The 19,545-nt window shown below is 36.5% G+C and overlaps 1 protein-coding gene across 2 annotated transcripts in view; it reads right to left on the minus strand.

The window, feature by feature from the left end:
* The window catches only part of LOC128248656 (uncharacterized), a 95,120-nt gene that overhangs the window by 32,325 nt on the left and 43,250 nt on the right, over positions 1 to 19,545 (minus strand). For both annotated transcript variants that reach the window (XR_016243020.1, XM_089357058.1), the window contains exon 2: positions 2,289 to 3,351. Coding sequence is in view for 1 of the 2 variants with exons in the window: in XM_089357058.1 (XP_089213184.1) it covers positions 2,289 to 2,315 (27 nt within the window). In the remaining variant the exon portion in view is untranslated. The remainder of the gene's footprint in view (positions 1 to 2,288; positions 3,352 to 19,545) is intronic.

A 19,545-nucleotide genomic window follows, 5' to 3' on the forward strand; every position in this document is an offset into this window, starting at 1 on the left:
CGATTACTGATCATCAGTTCAATAACAGTTACAGAAATTAAATTTTATTTTTAGATCATCTCTGACTTCATTTTGTACAGTATGGTCAAGGGTGGTTGGTAGAGAAGGCATTGAGCATTGTGGTGTTGGTGGTGGTTGTAGTGGTTGTGGTGGTGTGTGCTACGAAGGAGGTTGGTGTTAGTAGTGGAGAAACTATTGTGTGTATGAGGTCCTAGTGGAGGTGGTGATATTGGTGGTGGTGTTGGTGGTGGTGGTGGTGATGATGATAGTGTTGGTGGTGGTCATGATGATGATAGTGATGGTGGCAGTGTTGTTGGTGGTGGCGTTGTTGGTGATGGTGGTGATGATGGTGAAAGTGGTGGTAGTTGTAGTGGTTGTAGTGGTGGTGGTTTTGGTGGCTTTGGTGGTGGTGATGATAATAGTGTTGCTGTTGTTGTTGGTGGCTGTGTTGGTGGTGGAGGTGGTGGTGGTGATGGTCTTGCTGGTGGTTGTTGTAGCGGTGGTGATGGCGGTTTCGGTGCCGGCGGTTATGGTGGTGGTGGTGGTGGTAGTGGTGGTGAATTTTATGATGCTTGTTGCGGTAATAGCAGGAGAGGTGTCGCCGGCGGCAGCGGCGCCAGGGATGGTTCTAATGTGTTAGGGCTGCTGCTGATGGCGGTGGTGGTGATGGCCGGGTGGCAAGGTCATGATGGAAGTGATTGTTGGTATTTATACTGCTGTTAGTGTACGAGATAATGGCCATGTTATTGTCGTTGCTGTTATTTAGCCCTAAGACTCTTGGCTGATGAAGAAGAAAAACCTATGACGAAAGGCATTCCAGCCATGACCATCCCGTCCTTGCGTGTAGTTTGGATTACAGTTCCCAATATGAAATTTTAGATTTATCACATGACCAACCCTGACTCTTCCTCATTTCTGTTAACGGTTGGATTGATATTGGAGTTCGAGGTGTTGATAACAGAAAAACATGCTGAGAAATAGCGGCGGCAGCAGCAGTAGAAGCAGCAGCAGCAGTAGCAGCAGCAGCAGTGGTAGTAGCTGGTAGTTATGGTGCTACTACTGGTACCGTTGTAATATATATTATGGTACTGTGAGACCGTAGAGCAAAGTTTCGTAAGGGAAGGTCATGGCGGATGTTTTCCAACGGTTTTCATACTAAAATTTGACCGAGACCATGGCAAAACAAGGAAAAATTGTATATATGCACATGCATGTATGTATGTATGTATGTATGTATGTATGTATGTCACTGTCCAGTTTTATTTCAAGCTTTCTTGCCATTAGAAAAAGAGCCGGTTACTAACCTAGATCCAAGGTTTTCATTGGAATATCGACATCAACACCAGGGTATGTATGTATGTATCTATGATGTATGTCACTCCGGGAAAGGGTTGTGATGTGAGTTGTCCCTCTTGCCTATGACTTACCTATATATATATACACACACACACATACATACATACATATATACACATACATACATATATATATCCATACACTTATATACACTAAACAGTATACTAGCGATGTATTGTATATAAAGTGTGCAGAACGTACCACCTAAAGTCAGCTGGCGGAGAATCTTCCTGGGGTTAAACTAGTAACATTCAACTGCCACTTTGACGTGGCTACTCGCTTTATATATATATATATATATATATATGTATGTATGTATTACAGTGGCGCCATTTTATTTAAAAACTCTAGTATACCAATGTCAAAATGGCATTTTTTATATATTCAATTTGTAAATTTTGAATTTAGATATATATCAAAATAAAGAAAATTTCAGGTGCTTTAATATGATGTACAACCTTACAGCATAACATCAACATGTTAATTTTAAATTAAAAATAAACTTTATTTTGCGTAATTTACATCTCCACTTCATTTTAAAACGATTTGCAAAAATTTCATTTTTTCTTCTGCCTTATTGACTAATATAAAAGTAGGGTAATTTGCATGATGTTAAAACTTTTAAGTTACTTATTAGTTGTGATGGGTAAGAGAAAAAACTTAACAGAAACCAGAGCGAGGATCGCTCAGCTCAGTAGGCTGAAATGGTCATATAAAGCTATTTCAAATGAAATTGGATGCTCTAAAACAGCCGTCCACGATGATGTCCATCTTTATAAAGAAACTAATGATTATAAAGACAGCTCTCGACCTGGGCAACCAAGAAAAACAACGGAAAGAATAGATAGATACATTCAAAGACTGTCCCTGAAAAAACGAGAAATGAGCGCTGTTGACAGTTTTAAAGAGATTCGGCAAAAATATGAACTTACCTTTGGAATGTCTACCATAAAAACCATCTCGAAGAATTTGGACTTCTAGGAAGAGTCTCTTGCAAAAAGCCATACATTTCTTTAAAAAATCGACGTGTCCGAATACAGTTCGCAAAAGAGAATTTGAATTGGAGTCCGGGAGATTAGTCGAATGTGTTGTGGTAAGACGAGTCAAAGTTCAATTTGTTTGGCAGTGATGGCAGGAAGTATGTAAGAAGGCGTATAGGCGAAGAATATCATCCAGAATTATCCAACCAGCAATTAAGCACGGTGGTGGAAGTGTGATGGTGTGGGGGTGCATGTCTGGAAAAGGCGTCGGTCCTATAATCCGAGTCAAGGGCATTATGGATAGTAAGTCATATCTAGAAATATTGGATGAGTTTATGCTTCCATACGCCCGAAAGCATTTGGGCCGATCTTGGACTTGCGAGCATGACAACGACCCGAAACACAACTCGCACCCAGTCAGAGATTACATTAGGTTTAAGAGAGTTTGGTTTGATGCAGTGGCCAGCGCAGTCGCCCAACCTAAATCTCATCGAAAATCTTTGGGAAAGGTTGGGTTGAGCTGTGCAAAACAGTAAGCCAAAGAATAAAGATGATTTTTTTTTACCATCATTAGCGAAAACTGGGAAAAAAAACTCAGTAACAGTTCCTAAGTATTTAGTTCCGGAGCCAGTGGTAGTCACCTCTAAGTTAAACAATTCTGAAACTTACCAAATAATTAAAGGAAATACAGGTACCTGTAGATTAATATAAATGACAAGAGTTTATTATTAATTCTCTTCAGTGTAAGGTGCTGTGAAACTGGGCAGCCGAGTAAACTGGTCTGGTGGCTGCAAGAATTTGAAATTCCTTCTTGTAAATTAATGCGAATTATAACAAGTTCCGGATCATCAGTGTCTGGAAATCAGTATATACGTGTATATAGCAATAGAGATGGTGAAGGTGGTGGTGGTGATGGTGTTACTGCCACTGTTGCTGCTGCTGTGGTTCCGATGGTGGTTTTGTTGGTTTTAGTTCTATGGGAAATGTTGGTAGCAGATCGATGCCAAAGTCGGAGCTACAATATACAATTATACAGAAATTAACAACAGATATAATTTGATTTAATGCTAAAAACAAACAAAATTCGCTTAGTTCTTGTTATTTTGGGTGGACGAAGGAGGACTATCGGAGGGCTGGGGGTTATTCGTAATCTACCATTTTTATTCTGGTTTTTAATTTGTGTTCGTGAGGCGGTTGAGCATATATTTCTTTATATTTTCTCTCATTTTTTTTTTGTTTGAAAAATTGCTTTAATTTTTTTTTTAAATTATTTCATTTAATTTTTTTTTCTTATCTTTCATTGATTCCATTTTTGATTTTTTGTGTTTATTTCATTTTACGTTCTCGTACTTTCGATTTTATTTTATTGCAAACTCATCTTTTATTTATTTATTTATTTATTTATTTATCTCTTCTTGTTTTCATCTATTTTTCTATTTTTATTTTTTTTCTGAAATTTTTACCTCATTGATTCGAAAGAATTGGAGAACTAGAAGTTCTTCGAAAAAATTTTTAGTCATATAAAAACAAACCGTAGTATTTTATTGGAAGCAATATATTTTCTTTTTTTTTTTGCTTTTAATTTGTTTGCCAGTCTGTAATTTAGAAATTATTATTATTATTACTATTGTTATTATTACTATTATTATCATTACTATTATTATTATTATTATTATTATTACTATTATTATTGTGTATGTGTTGTACTATGTATGTCTTGTGAAAGTTATTCTCCTTGTAGTTTTGGCTGTTTTATCGTTATCTTTACGGTTGTTTTTCGTCTACATTTATATTTTGTCTTCGTTCTTTATAGCTATTCTTATGTTAACGTTGATGTTATTTTAACGATTTTACTTTATCCAAGTTAAAACTTATTTCTCTTCCATTTCAAACAATAAGAAACAAAACAAAATCCTTGAGGTTTATACCAATCTACGATTTTCGTTTCTTTAGTCGTTCTCATTTTATTTGAGCGACGGGCAAAATAACTTATTTAGTTTCACCGTTTTACGTTCAAATTCCAAATATCTTTTACTTGCTTCAGTCATTAGACTGCGGCCACACTGGGGCATCGCATGCCTACAGCCTAACGTATCGAATGAATCAGCCCCAGTACTTATTGTTTTAAAGTCCGGTACTTATTTTATCGGTATCTTTTGCAGAACTGCTACGTTACGGGGATGTAAACCCACCGACACCGGTTGTCGAGCGGTGGTGAGGAAAAATAGACACAAGGACACACTCACATATGAATATATATATATATATATATATATATATATATATATATATATATATACAGGGTGACCACAAAGTCTGGGTACATGGAGTAAAGAAAATCATAACATAAATATAAGAAATAATAATTTCTTAAAGTATGTGTTAATCTCCGTGTACCCAGACTTTGTGGGCACCCTGTATATGTACGACGGGTTTCTTTCAGTTTCCATCTACCAAATCTACTCGTAGGGCTTTTGGTCGGCCCGAGGCTATAGGAAAAGACACTTGCACAAGGTGCCACACAGAAGAACTGAACTAGGAACTATGTTGTTGGGAAGCAAAATTCTTACCACACAACCACGCCTGCACCTGTATAGTAGTCGATTTTGTTTTCTTTCAGTCTCAACATAATGTGTCGAAATAAACGATGTTAATGGTTCTGCCATTTCAGTGTCTAGTTTCAACCGAATTATTCCTTATCTCTTTCTTTAAATTAATTACATTGTGCCTACACCTACAGACGAAACTCCACAGGACAGGTTGACTCATTTCTCTCTCTTTTCCATTGTTTCTAAAGAGACCCCTTTTCCTTGTATCTGACCGATCTCATGTCACCCTCATTATTCCCACTGTCCAAATTTCCACCTTTGTGGTTATTGGAGAAAGAATTACGAAGAGGTTGGAGACTGGTGGAATGTAGAGTAGCGAACAAAATACCATGTGGTATTATGTAACATCTATGCTTGCTCAGGGTTCAAATTCTTTTAAATTTGATAATGCTTTCCTTCTGTATGTACAGTCAGCAGCAGAAGCATAGTTAAATTTAGTTGACGAATGTTTCATGAGTTTTTTTTTTTTATATTCGAACCCTCTATTTCTCTCTGAGTATGTCTTTAAGAGAGTAAGACTGTTTCTACTTTCACAATTTGCTCCAGAGAGATTATGCTTTCAGTGTTTCGTGGTATTCTCAAGGCCTGGTTACAAGCTAATGGGATGTATCACAATGGGTGCCTCATGCATGTGAGTCCATACCCTTTCATATGTGACATAAACATGGTTTAGTGGTTAAGGAGTCCTCTTCGCAATCATCAGCTGCCTGGTTTGATCCCACAACTTGGCAACTACGGGTGTCTTTAACAATCTCAAGTGAACACTAGTCTTGTGAGTAAAACTCGATAGACAGAAATGGCACGGAAGTCCGTAAAGATGTATAAAATTGATAGGCGTATTTCTAATATTAGTTGTACAATCACGTGTCTGCTGCAGACTTATCCGAAAAACTGTATTGCATTAAGCTATCATTGAATCTACAGATATATATTATACTACTCGCTATATTTGTTTACTGTTACAATCAATAGAAATATAAAAGAATTGTTGAACTTGATAAACTTAAAGGAATCTAGAAAAGATGTTGAAAACAATACACTTGACGAAGCATTAGTAAATACTTGAGTGGACTCTTGACAACGAACTCACAACTGCACAGAATATATATCATTGTTCATCATGTGACCCGGTGTGGGTAATTAGTAAGCAAACACTTCCAGCTGAATGATGCCATAAATTGTTTCAGAAGCTATGAATTTCATTGGGACATGTGCAAAAGACATAGTAAATTTAGATTTTTTAGCGAGGAGTGAAACTTAAAGAGAACTCAAATAAGATTTCGTTTTATTGTATTGTAAGATGGCTATCAAGTAGCAAGTTATTGAATTATTGAATAAGCTCGTTACTCTTAAAGAATCAATCATTGATTTCGAATGGAAAAAAAAAAGAAAACAATTTACCCACAATCAGAAGATCTCCCATGGGTACAGTATCTGATATTCTTTTACAGATTTTACGCAACCTCTGCAATATTTAAATCTGGCACTTTTAGGAAAAGGACAATGTTATTTCAAAATTTGACCATATAGTTTTAATTTTCAAGAATAAAGCCGTCTTGTTAACGAAGAAATTTTCCCCTTTCAAACCTTAAATTGGGGACGAAAGTTTTTCCTGGGGTTCGAATCAAAAATTATGAAGTCAAACAAAACGAAGGAAACTTAGAAACATTTTCTGATGATTTTGAGAGCTGTTTAGGGAATCTAAAAAAAAAAGCTAGAACCATGCTTCAAATTTCGTGTGAATTCTTCTTCGATTAATGTTGTCTACGATGGACATAACTTGTGACCGCACCAGCCGCTTTGATTGTGATTTTAAAAGAAACAGATTTTACTAAGTTAAAGGATGTAACTCTGAAACTTGCGCATAAAACCTTATCTCTGACGGTTGAATCAAAGCCCAGCAGCAAATCTTTTCAAACACAGTCTTCCAACGCATTTCTGCTTTACGAACAACTTACTATTGTGGATTTCTCCCCTCTGGGATGGAAATTATCAAGGCAAAACATCACGCTATCTTCATTAACACAACCATCTAACTGAGCTGTGAGGAATTTAACATGCTACTACTTGGATCTTAAAGAATTGACTTTAAAAGCGAAGACCTAACAAAAGAGAGATTAACCAATCTACTTTGGTGCGTAAAAATATGTAGCCGTATGTTTTCTTATTTATAAACATAATTTCAAGAATATGTTGCAAAACCTCAGCATCAAAAGAATATATGTGCCTCTTCTTATCAATCAACATGACCAAAGCCTGTCATATTAGAGCTTATTATATAATTGTTGGCTTCAAACTAATGAAATACTGTAGGACTGGTGAAGGACGTAAAGGTTGGTATACAATCGTCGCAATTTTGTTCCATTCAAATTCGTGCAGTGTCACTCAATTTTAATCATGGCCAAAGTCTTTATAAAACGTCATATTCTTCGTAAAGAGTGCATACAATTTTTGATACGTTCTAGCAGACTCCCGTAAGAGTATGCCAATCACAATCGTGCTTCGTCATAGGAGGAAACCTCTCTTTTCAGACGAATGTGTATTCATAACAGACTCGATTCATTAGAGTGATGGAGACTCTGAGACAACCCGCTGTTTCGACACAGTTGTGTCTCATCAAGCCAAAGTCATCGTTTAGAAGTTACTATTTTATTAACACTTGATACAAATAAAAAGTAATATTGCGAAGCAGGTTTGTATTTCTACAAAGCAGCTTGTGGTTCATTTCACGAGGCCCTACATTATCTGGCTTTTCCCTTTCTTGCAACACGAATTCTTACCCTGTGTCTGTAAGACACAACCCAGTTTTCTGGGAAATGTTGTCATGAAGGATAGAGCGCCTTATAAATAGTAAAACATTGTAAGTTAAACTAATATTCATTGTTTTGTTAATGACACGCGCACACACTAACGCTCACACACATATATACGCGTGTAGCATGAATGTAAGGTATATATGTTGTTTGTATGTAAGGACGTCTGTTTCATGTATAGAAGCGTTTTGTTTCTGTGTTTAAAAACAACCAAATCAAAATTCTTCGATCAAAACAGTTCAATTCCCAAAGTAATTTAAATATGGTTTTTATATACAAAAAGTTATTGATGTTCACTTTTAAAGTTGTCCATTTCTAAGTTTCTTCTCTGAAAGATTCCTCTCCCAACATCCCTCCTCTCTCTCTTTCTCTCTCTCATACCGACGTTACTCCTCTCTCAAGTTATGTTTCGTCTCTGTTGATTCCTTATTCTACACCATTTTAAAATTCTTCCTCTTCTTTTCTCTATCACTGTCTTGTTTTTCTGACTTACTATATGTGTGTGTGTGCGCGTGTGTATATATGTATATATATATATATATATATATATATATATATATATATAGATATATATATATATAAACAAAAGTAAATGAGTATATGCATATATACGTACAGGTATGTGCATACCGACATCCACCTGTATGTATAGGTGCATATCTGGGTACAGGACATTGCACACAAACGTAGACGAGAACACACGAGCCACATAGAGAACATTCTACTTCTTCAGCTACCCACGTTTTAACACCGGCGTTTCGACGAGCTTCGGGCAGGACGCAACGTTAAAACGGCTCGTCCCATGGATCGCAGATTAAATCTGTATACGCAAATTAAATCTAGCCATGGAGGAATGTAGTGGCGGACGAAAAACAAGACAGGAAAACAAACAGAAGGCTTTACGGCCAGACGAGAAAAATTATGTGTGTATGAACGCGATGAGGCACGGAACCGAGAGAGACAGTGGTAGCGTGTGTTACTTGGCGAAAGCCAAGGAAGGAAAGGATTATTGACCGGAAGCATGTGACCATGCCGGTGTAAAGGGAAGAGAGAGAGAGTGGTAGAGGGAGAAAGAGAGGGAGGAAGTAGAAGAATGGTGAGCAACGGGAGGAAAAGAGAAAGAGAGGAAATACGAGGGGGAAAAGGAGATACGTAGTAGTAACAGAGGAAGAACAAGAGGGGTAAGGCGAGATACGTAGTAGTACAGAGGAAGAACAAGAGGGGTAAGGCGAGATACGTAGTAGTACAGAGGAAGAACGAGGGGGGGGAGAAAGGAAAGAGAAAGGCGCAGGAGTGGCTGTATGGTAAGTTTACTTCCAAACCACTAGGGCCCGGGTTCAGTCCCATTGCGTGGCACCTTGGGCAAGTGTCTTCTACTACAGCCTCAGGACGACAAAAGCCTTGAGTGGATTCGGGAGACGGAAACTGAAAGAAACCCGTCGTGTATATATATATATATATATATATATATATATATATATATATATATATATATGTGTGTGTGTGTGTGTGTGTGTGTGTGTGTGTGTGTGTGTGTGTGTGTGTGTGTATATATATATTATATACACACATATACATGTGCGTATGTATGTATGTTTGGTGTCTGTGTTTGTCCCCTCCCACCATCGCATGACACCCGATGTTTACGTCCCCGTAACTTAGTGGTTTGGCAAAAGAGAACAATAAAAAATTTGTTTAGGACAGGTATAATTACGCCATCAAAACGAAAGGATACATCGGAGAATATAGTCGCTGACATATACATAGATGACGAGTTGGCTTTCATTGGGAATCTTTTAAGAAATATTATGCCAAATTTCTCCCAAATCTCACATTCAATTGTGTTATAAAAGAAAGGTCACCACATACGAAATTCAATGTCAATACCAAGCACGCTATCTTTAAGGTAGCGTGTTCACGCATTTGTATATATGTTTACGTGTGAGTGTATGCATTTTGCACATATGTTTATATACAAAATGACAGTCGGCACTTGTGCAGTGAGCATGTACCTTGATATTAGTAATTGTTTTTGGTACCCTTGCAAGCACCCTCTCGGAATTCCTATCGTTGACCAATGGAATATCTAGTAAGTAGCTGCTGGTAGGTGATCGAACTATACTCATACTGGGTTGGTACTTCTTTTTATCGAGCGCAAAGGAAGGAAAGCAAAGTCGAATACCAAATACAGAAGGAAATCTAAGACTGGAGTGAAAGTTATGTATATGTTAAAAAGATAGTGGAGTTAAAAGTAAAACTGCAATCATATTATGAAGAATAACGTAGGTGAAGTTTAGATTTATATTCTAACACAGATTATATTTTTATAGAAAACTACTGATTAAACATATATACGTAGAATAATTTGAGCTAGCTATGTCAACGGAACGTCAGTTATAAACCCAAAACATAATAATTAATTGTGGAAAGTTGGATTTACACATATTATTAATGAAAATATTTAAAATTATATGTATTTATAAATAAATAAGATTACTAATATTTCTTAGGAATTTATAATCCAGTGAGTTTCCGATTGATTAGGAATAAGACTAGTTTAGATTAAAAAAAAAAACAGAAAACTTTTAGACGTATGAATTTGGGCAATACCATAATTTAGTTTGGAAGAGTTATAACAATAAACGTATAATTTTGACTTGTAATTGGTGACAGCCAAGAATAAGGTAAATATAAAAGGAAAGATTGGATATAAATGATAGAGCGCGGGAAGCAAAGAAAAATTTTAGCTGAAGCAAAAGGAAAATAAATAGTGAGGTGGAAAAATATATAGAAACAAATGTTTAATTTATGCTTATAAAATGTACACGCAAATACGAACACACACACGTACTCACACACACACACACACGTGCTCATACATACATACATACACACATACACACAGATATATAAATATGAGTAGAAAAATTGACAATTATACTATGTTCATATCAACTAGACATCTAACAATATCCGAATTTAAATGTATATATGTGTGTGCATGTATGTATATGTGTTTGTGTGTATGTATGCATGCTATATATGTATATTATTATGTACATAGATACGTTCACACACAGACACACACATATATATATCAAGGGAGAGACAGAAATAGAGAGAGATCTTCACATATATATCTATTCGAACATATGAATACACACACACACAAACAGGTATATATATGTATATGTGTGTGTGTGTGTGTGTGTGTGTGTGTGTGTGTGTGTATATATATGTATGCATATATATATGTATGCGTATATATATGAGTATATATATATATGTATGTATGTATATATATATATATGCATATATATATGTATGTATGTGTGTATATATATATATATATATATATATATGTATGTATATATATATGTATGTATGCATGTATATATATGTATTTATATACATACATATGTATGCATGAATGTTTATATATATATATGTATATATATATATATATATATATATATATATATATATATATATATACACATACACGTACTCAGGAAGGTTAATGGATATCATACGCTTATATAAATATTTACATGTGCAGACATATGCATACATATGCACATACATATAGCATTTTTCATAAACAGATATACATGCTTAGTTATACATATGCATATATAAGTACCTCGATATAACTTTAAAACACACAAACTGTGATAGATATGCTCAGGTGCTCCTAAGTATAACGTACACCACTATGTATTCTCATACGTGAAGAAATACATAATAAAATAAACGCAAACCTGTCCTGTCGCATTTACTTGAAGAAATAAAAATAAATGTAAAAAGATTTTATAGAAATAAACAAATATAGCAAAACATATGTATATAAATATACACATATGTATATTAGAAATAAACATTACAGCAAAGAATTAACAGAGCTACATACAATTGCTCACATATATATTTATACACATAAAAATACTTATGTCTATATATATATATATATATATATATATATATATACATATGATGGAGAAATTATACAAAATGTATAAATAGATGATGAGGAAAGCACCGACACTGTTTCGATTACCTGTTGCAATCCGTAGATTTATTGCAGGAACTTCGTAGTGTGGGTCGGGGTAACAGTATTAATAAAATTGGAGTTGGAATGTGTAATAGACGTTATTCGGTACAGCACATGTTTCGACCCATTCTGGATCTCTTCGGATACATCAATAAAAAGTCTCACTAGAGATTTCTCGAGTCGGCTTACGTACCGCTATATATCCATCAAATTCGAAGAGACCCAGAACGGGTCGAAACATGTGTGGTACATATAAAGTCTATTGCACATCCCATCTATTTTATTAACACTGTTATACGATGTAGGTGTGCTTACGTCCCCACAACGTTAGCAGTTGGTCAAAAGAGACAGAATAAGTACTAGGCTTACAAAGAATGTATCCTGGGGTCGATTTGTTCGACTAAAGGTGGCTCCAGCATGGGCGCAGTCAAATGACTGAAATAAAAAAATAAATGGAAAGAATAGATAGATAGATAGATAGATAGATAGATAGATATGGGAGGGATTTCTTTGAGATAGTGTTTCTGTTGTCCGCTTAACCTAGCAGTTCAGCAGAAGTGAACGATAAAATAAGTACCAGGCTTTTAAAAAGTAAGTAGTGGGGACTAAAATTGCTCAAGCTGGTGCACCAACATGGTCGTAATCTAATGACTGGATCAAGTAAAAGATAAAAGAATACTAGAAAAGGAAATGAAAATATATCAGATGTGGTCCTGCTGTTAAACTATCTCAAGAGAGCAATACGGCAACGAAATTCCTCTAAAAATGTGGAGAAACAATGAAAATTATTTATTCTTGTAGACTGATAAAATTAAGTTTAGAATTTAAGATGTTAAAGCCAGCTGGTGGTGGTAATAATTCTTCTTTTGACACTATAGCATTGACATCATTCTCAATGTTTTGCTATTTATTTTCTTAATTTCCTCATATTGTGCAGTTTATGAGGTCGAAACTATACGTTACTACATGTAGAGCCTGATTATTGGTGGCCTCAAATCAGTTTAATTAAATTAGTTCTGTCTTTACTATCGTTCTTACTCTGCTGTAAGACTCTTTACAAAGTTTCTCTTTAAAGATAGTGTTATATATCATACCCTACAGTCACTCTTAGGAAATTGTGTGTGCCTTCCTAATCGAATTATCTGAGTTCGATTGCTTAGCCAGAATATATATCTGATGTTATGGCAAACTCACCTTCCTCGATCGTTACTTCAGCACAGTTTATTTCATCTGATCTCCATTTTAATGGCATCACTGAAGCCCTTTTCAATGGATAGTTGGCCAGTCTTGTCGAAAGTTCCCTTTTCGTCCATCATAACAAAAATTGTTGGCACTCCGTCGCTTACGACGTCGAGGGTTCCAGTTGATCCGATCAACGAAACAGCCTGCTCGTGAAATTAACGTGCAAGTGGCTGAGCACTCCACAGACACGTGTACCCTTAACGTAGTTCTCGGGGATATTCAGCGTGACAGCTTTCTCTCACTCTTTCTTTCTGTTTCTCTTGTACCCGTATTTCAAAGGGCCAGCCTTGTCACTCCCTGCGTCACGCTGAATCTCCCCGAAAACTACGTTAAAAGTACACGTTGATTTCACGAGCAGGCTGTTCCGTTGAGCGGATCGACTGGAACCCTCGTCGTCGTAACCGACGGAGTGCCACGACTTATGCGAGTAGTCAATGTATTGTAATTCATTACTTTTGAGTCCATACCAAATAGACGGTTGGGGAATTCAATATAGGGCGATGATTTTAAATGTTCTTTCATAGAAAAAAAAATCACACTGGCATATGCGATTTGAGCGTTTCAGGCTGTTTCTTTCCCAACCGCATGGTTCCAAGTTCAGCTCCACTACGTGGTACCTCAAGCAAGTGTCTTCTACTATAACTTCGGGCCGTGAGTGGATTTCATAGACAGAAACTAAAAGGCGCCCGTCATATATATATATATATATATATATATATATATATATATATATATATATATATATATAAGCAATAATAAATCTCTGAGCGATAGATATATTTGTTGTCAAGGGAGAGTCATTATGCCAACATAATTAACACACGTTTAATGACTCTCCCTAGACGAAACAAAATTTGTTTCAACACACGAATTCACAAAGAATCTTGCAAACCAAATACAAAAACGATATATGTATATGTGTGTATGTATATGTATATGCGCGCGAGCGTGTGTATAGTCAATTCGAGGATGTTAAGTCCACATTAGGGACTATATAACACAAAAACGTCCACTGGTTAAACATTATCATACAATAAGGTCTCTGCGATATTTTAGAGACTCTTGTAGTAATACATATAATTAATATTGAAGGAAAGAAAATGGAGAAAGATGGCCGTATGTATAATTTATTTATATGATATAAAGATGTTGAAATTTTGGAAAATAAAAACTATTTTGTACGCATCCTTTCAAGAAATATGTTAACTTTGTACTATAAGCTCATAAAAACATCAAAGAAGTTCTCCCCGTATAGTTAAAAATAGTACCATTCTTAGCATATATAACCAAATGCTTAGAATTATATATCAACTAGGGGCTAGAACTGAAGCTTATGTAGGTTTTTTTCGCCTCTCCCATTTCTTATTTTAGTTTTACAACTTGTAATTTATTTGCATTGTTGTTTTCTTAAAAAATTTCAACGTCTTTATATCATACACATAAACTATTCATACATCCATCTTTCTCGATTTTCTTTCAATATATACATACAAACATACATATGTATGTATCTGTGCGTGTGCGTGTGTGTGTGTGTGTGTGTGTGTGAAGGCGCATGGTTCAGTGGTTAGAGCGTCGAGCTTACGATCGTGAGGTTGTGAGTTCGAATCCCAGACCGGGCTGCGAGTTGTGTTCTTGAGCAAGACACTTTATTTCACGTTGATCCAGTTCACTCAGCTGTAGAAATGAGTTGCGACGTCACAGGTACCAAGCTGTATCGGCCCATTTGCCTTCCCCTTGGATGACATCGGTGGCGTGGAGAGGGGAGGCCGATATGCATGGGCGACTGCTGGTTTTCCATAAATAACCTTGCCCGGACTTGTGCCTGAGAGGGTAACTTTCTAGGTGCAATCTCATGGTCAGTCATATATATATAAAATCTCCATTGGTTCCAACCACGACCTCCAGACGACTTCGGAATCTTCTGCAACTCTTCTGGATGGTCTCCTTGTTTAAGTTGGCGAATGCTGCCATAATCCTTGCCTTCAGTTCATCTTTGGTGTTACAAGGAGTTTTGGTGGTCTCTCATTCACCTGAACCCCAGACATATTAATCAAGGTTGTTTCAGTGTGGGGAGTTTGGGGTCAGATGTTAGGGGATGATGTGGTCACAGAAACTGTTTGACAGCCATGACTGGGTTCTCCTGCTTGTGTGGCATGGTGCAGAGCCCTGTTGCAAGACAGTCTTCCAGCAGTCACTCTCTTGACCTAGGGCAGCACTACCTCCTCCAGGCACTTGATGTAGGCCTCCGTGTAGATTATGAAGCCACGTGGAAAGATGAATGGAGGCATAACCTCACCATTACAAATAATCACTCCAAGCACCACGATGTTGTCTGGATGTTTGATCTTTATCCCTCTAGGAACATGTCCTCAGATTGACACCCAAACACACTGAAATGTTCATACTGGAGCTTCCGATGCGAACACCAAGCCGTACAGCATGTCGTTTCCAAATATCTGGCAGAGTGAATTGCGTCATGGTGTTGCTTCTCTCACAGACAGTGCCTAACTAATCCTACTATACTGTGTAGTCGACAAAATCAAATCAATCAATGCACATGCGCGAAACTGACTATATAAAATTGCAACAATTTGCTCATCGCACCCTCTGTGTGTATGTGTATATATATATATATGGGTATGTAAATATCTATATCTATCTATCTATATATATATACGGATATCTATATAAATATATGTATATCTATGTGCATAAATATATGTACACACACACATAGACACATGTATGTATATACTCTATGCGAGGAAGAATCATTCCTTGTTCGTATATCGATTCCCAGATTTTTATGATTTGTGTGTTTCGATATTCTACAATAATAACTTGTCAGAGCAATCCTAAGAACATGAGAAATGCATGAAATTCTTCACCCCACTCAGACACTCAATGTGCCATGGAGTCTTCTTGTCTGTCAGATATTAATGCTTATACAATATACATTATCTTTTCTGCACCCATGTTGTTTATTGTGGAGGAGCATTTGTTTTTTTGTTTTCGTTATTCTGGGCTGTTATTTAAATTTTTTTTCTCTATCTTTTAACCTTAATTTTTCTTACTTTCTTGTTGGACACACACACACCCGCATAAATATATGTGTATGTATATATATATATAAACACACACACATACACATATTTATGTATATAGATACATATATGTATACATGTGTATATATACACATACAAATATATTACGTGCCTATTGCCTGCATTATATAAATATATACACACAATTATATGTAAGTGTATATATATATATATATATATACTTATATATACATCCCTGAGATTTATATTCTATGAGTATACACAACATATATGTTACGTATACCTTACACATACACACAGACACAAATGCATATATAAACACACACACACATTTATTTATGTTTGTATGTACATTCATGAAATTTATATTCTACGTATATATACAACATATATGTACGTATACCTAACACATACACACTGACACAAACACGTACATAAACACACACACACACATTATATTGCTGCACACGATGATGTTCCTCTGATACTTTTAAACAAGTACGTTATCGATATACCATAATATATACGAGATAACAGCGGAGAGGAAAACATTACACAACACCACAATGCCAACACCAGTCTATGCTACGCCATACCATAACATGCCATACCATACCACGCCGAACCGTATCCCACCGCCTCATACCGTATCGTATCATATCACATAACACCACTAGTTGTAAACTGCTTGCCGTACCGTACCTTATACCTTACCCTATCGACTTGTTCTTCGAAGCAAACAAAAGCAGAAAGCAATAATAATAATAATAATAATAATAATAATAATAGGAGTAAAAATGTCGGACATGAAAAATTGTATCTGATAGTGTTATTAGGTCTACTGCTATAGTTCCTATAATCCTGATGATAATGATCATTATCATAATGATGGCGAATGTGGTGGTGGTGGTGGTGGTCGTCGTCGTCATCGTCGTCGTCTTCGTGGCTGTGGTCGTGGCGCTGACGATGACAATGAATAAGATGGTGATGTTGGTAAGGATGATGATGATGGTGACGATAACGATGACACACAACGACAACATCGACAGTAACGAAGATGATGATCACCATCATGATGTTGATAACTATGAATGTGGTATCGTTGAGTTTTCTTGATGATGACGACTACGACAAAGATGATGACGACTACGACAAAGATGATGACGACTACGACGAAGATGATGACGACTACGACAAAGATGATGACGACTACGACGAAGATGACAACGACGATGACGACGACAAGGATTATAATGACGATGATGAACGAGCTGTAGCCGTTCTGTTTGTTTGTATTGACGTTCATGGTGATGACGTCAATGATGGCATTGATAGTGCTAATCTTAATGATGATCATTGCTGTTTCGATCATATTCCTAAACAATCCTAATTCTTATTACAATCGTGCATGAAGACGGTGTCATGAACCATAATATATCCCCAACAACAAATACTAGAAAGGAGCAAGTATCGACATCAAAACATTGTCTCCCAGCACTTCCCTCTCTGTCATAGGAACTGCAAAATACACCACTAATTTTGATACTACACATCTTCTGATACCAACGTCACCGATAAATTCTTTGATCGTTACTGTCTTCGACTCGTAAGACGCATAGGACAAGCTTTGCTCGGTTTCCTTGCGGTGTAAGTGACTGCGATTACAATATTACGAGGGTGAGTCAAAAGGTAATGCCATTTTGTTTAGGACAGGCATAATTACCAACACAGGAGCATGTATCATACATCAAAATGAAGTTGGTCCTCTGTGGACCACATCCTTACTTCTCAACATAGTCACCGTTTCTCTCAATAGCAATGTTCCACCTTCAAATGAAAGCATGTATCCCTGCCTCGTAAAATTCTGTTGACTGTTCTTTGAACCACTTCTTCACTACTTCCACACTCCCCAGACTTAGCACCTGCAGACTATCGTCTCTTCGGAGTCACGAAAGACGGTTTGAGAGGCAAACATTATTCCAGTGACGAGGAAGTGAAAACTAGTGAAGGAGTTGTCAACATAATTTTACGGGGCAGGGATACATGCTCTCATTCGAAGGTGGAACATTGCTATTGAGAGAAACGGTGACTATGTTGAGAAGTAGGGATGTGATCCACAGAGGACCAGCTTCATTTTGATGCATGATACATGTTCCTGTGTTGGTAATTATACCTGTCTTAAACAAAATGGCATTACTTTTTGACTCACCCTCGTACCTCCTAAATAAAACACCAGTCTGTTCCAGGGTTACTCATTTTCAAAAGGGTCACTAATTTTCTTGATATTGTTTTCTATTGCGCCGTTTGTAAATAGTTTTTAAACATCGTGGCATTATTTTTCTGTCGGTACTTATTTGCTAATCTCCCTGCCATTTGTCACATCATCCTTTGGATTGGATTTTTTGTGACTTCTTGAATTACTCTGAGATTCTTTTGTAGTTCTACACTGTCTGTTACGATCCATTGGATTCATAAGACCAGATTTTAACCCGGCTAGCATGGCGTATGATTGTGATTACAAAACTCATTTCCCCATCAATGACACGCCAGTCCTTCGCATGGTTGACTTCCCAGCTATTGTTGGATTTCATTTACAGTTGAGTAGGCCGATGTAACGTAAAAGGATGCGTTTTACTTAAGAACACAACGCATCACCCTGTCCCGGAATCGAAACAGTAATCTTGCGATCGTGAGTAAGCGGTAGGCCACACGCGTTCCCAATGTCCTTGACATTACAGCAATTTCATCCAAAATTAGCATTATAGCTTCTGCATCATTATGACCACTAGCAATGTTACACATACAGACTTCATTGCACTTTATAACACAGGAATCGATTCACGAAGGCCCCGAATAACGTTCTAAGCATCATCAGAACGATAACTATTAAATACTGACCTCTGGCGGCAATAAAGATAACTGAATATTGATTTGAAATAAAGGCACATGGTCTCTAGTTTGACGAATGGGTTTATTCGATTATATCAACTGCAGTACCCAACTGGTATTTATTTATCGATCTCAAAGAAAGAAAAAAAATCGACATAAGACTATAAATGTATCCAACGAAAATGCAGCAGGGCATTTTATCGATTAAGCTGTCGATATTATCAATCTACCACTGTCAAGATAATTAAATATTAGAAACGCCAGTTAAGCTAAATTATAATAAATATATGCGGCAAAAGAAAAATAAGTTTAAGTGATGACTAATGATATTTTACGAGAGATAATTCCAGACATGTTTCGTTTTATTCGGAGCTCATCAGTGAAAATACAGATACACAAAAACGACTGAAATATTATCAATTAATTCAGAGAATAATTTTTTATTGTTTATCGTTTAATTGCTTCAGTCATTCGTATGTGGCCATGCTGGAGCACTGCCTTAAAGGGTTTGGTCAAGCAAATCGACTCCAATGCTTA

Source organism: Octopus bimaculoides, chromosome 9, assembly GCF_046866305.1.
Source record: "Octopus bimaculoides isolate indiv1 chromosome 9, ASM4686630v1, whole genome shotgun sequence".
Lineage (NCBI taxonomy): Eukaryota > Metazoa > Mollusca > Cephalopoda > Octopoda > Octopodidae > Octopus > Octopus bimaculoides.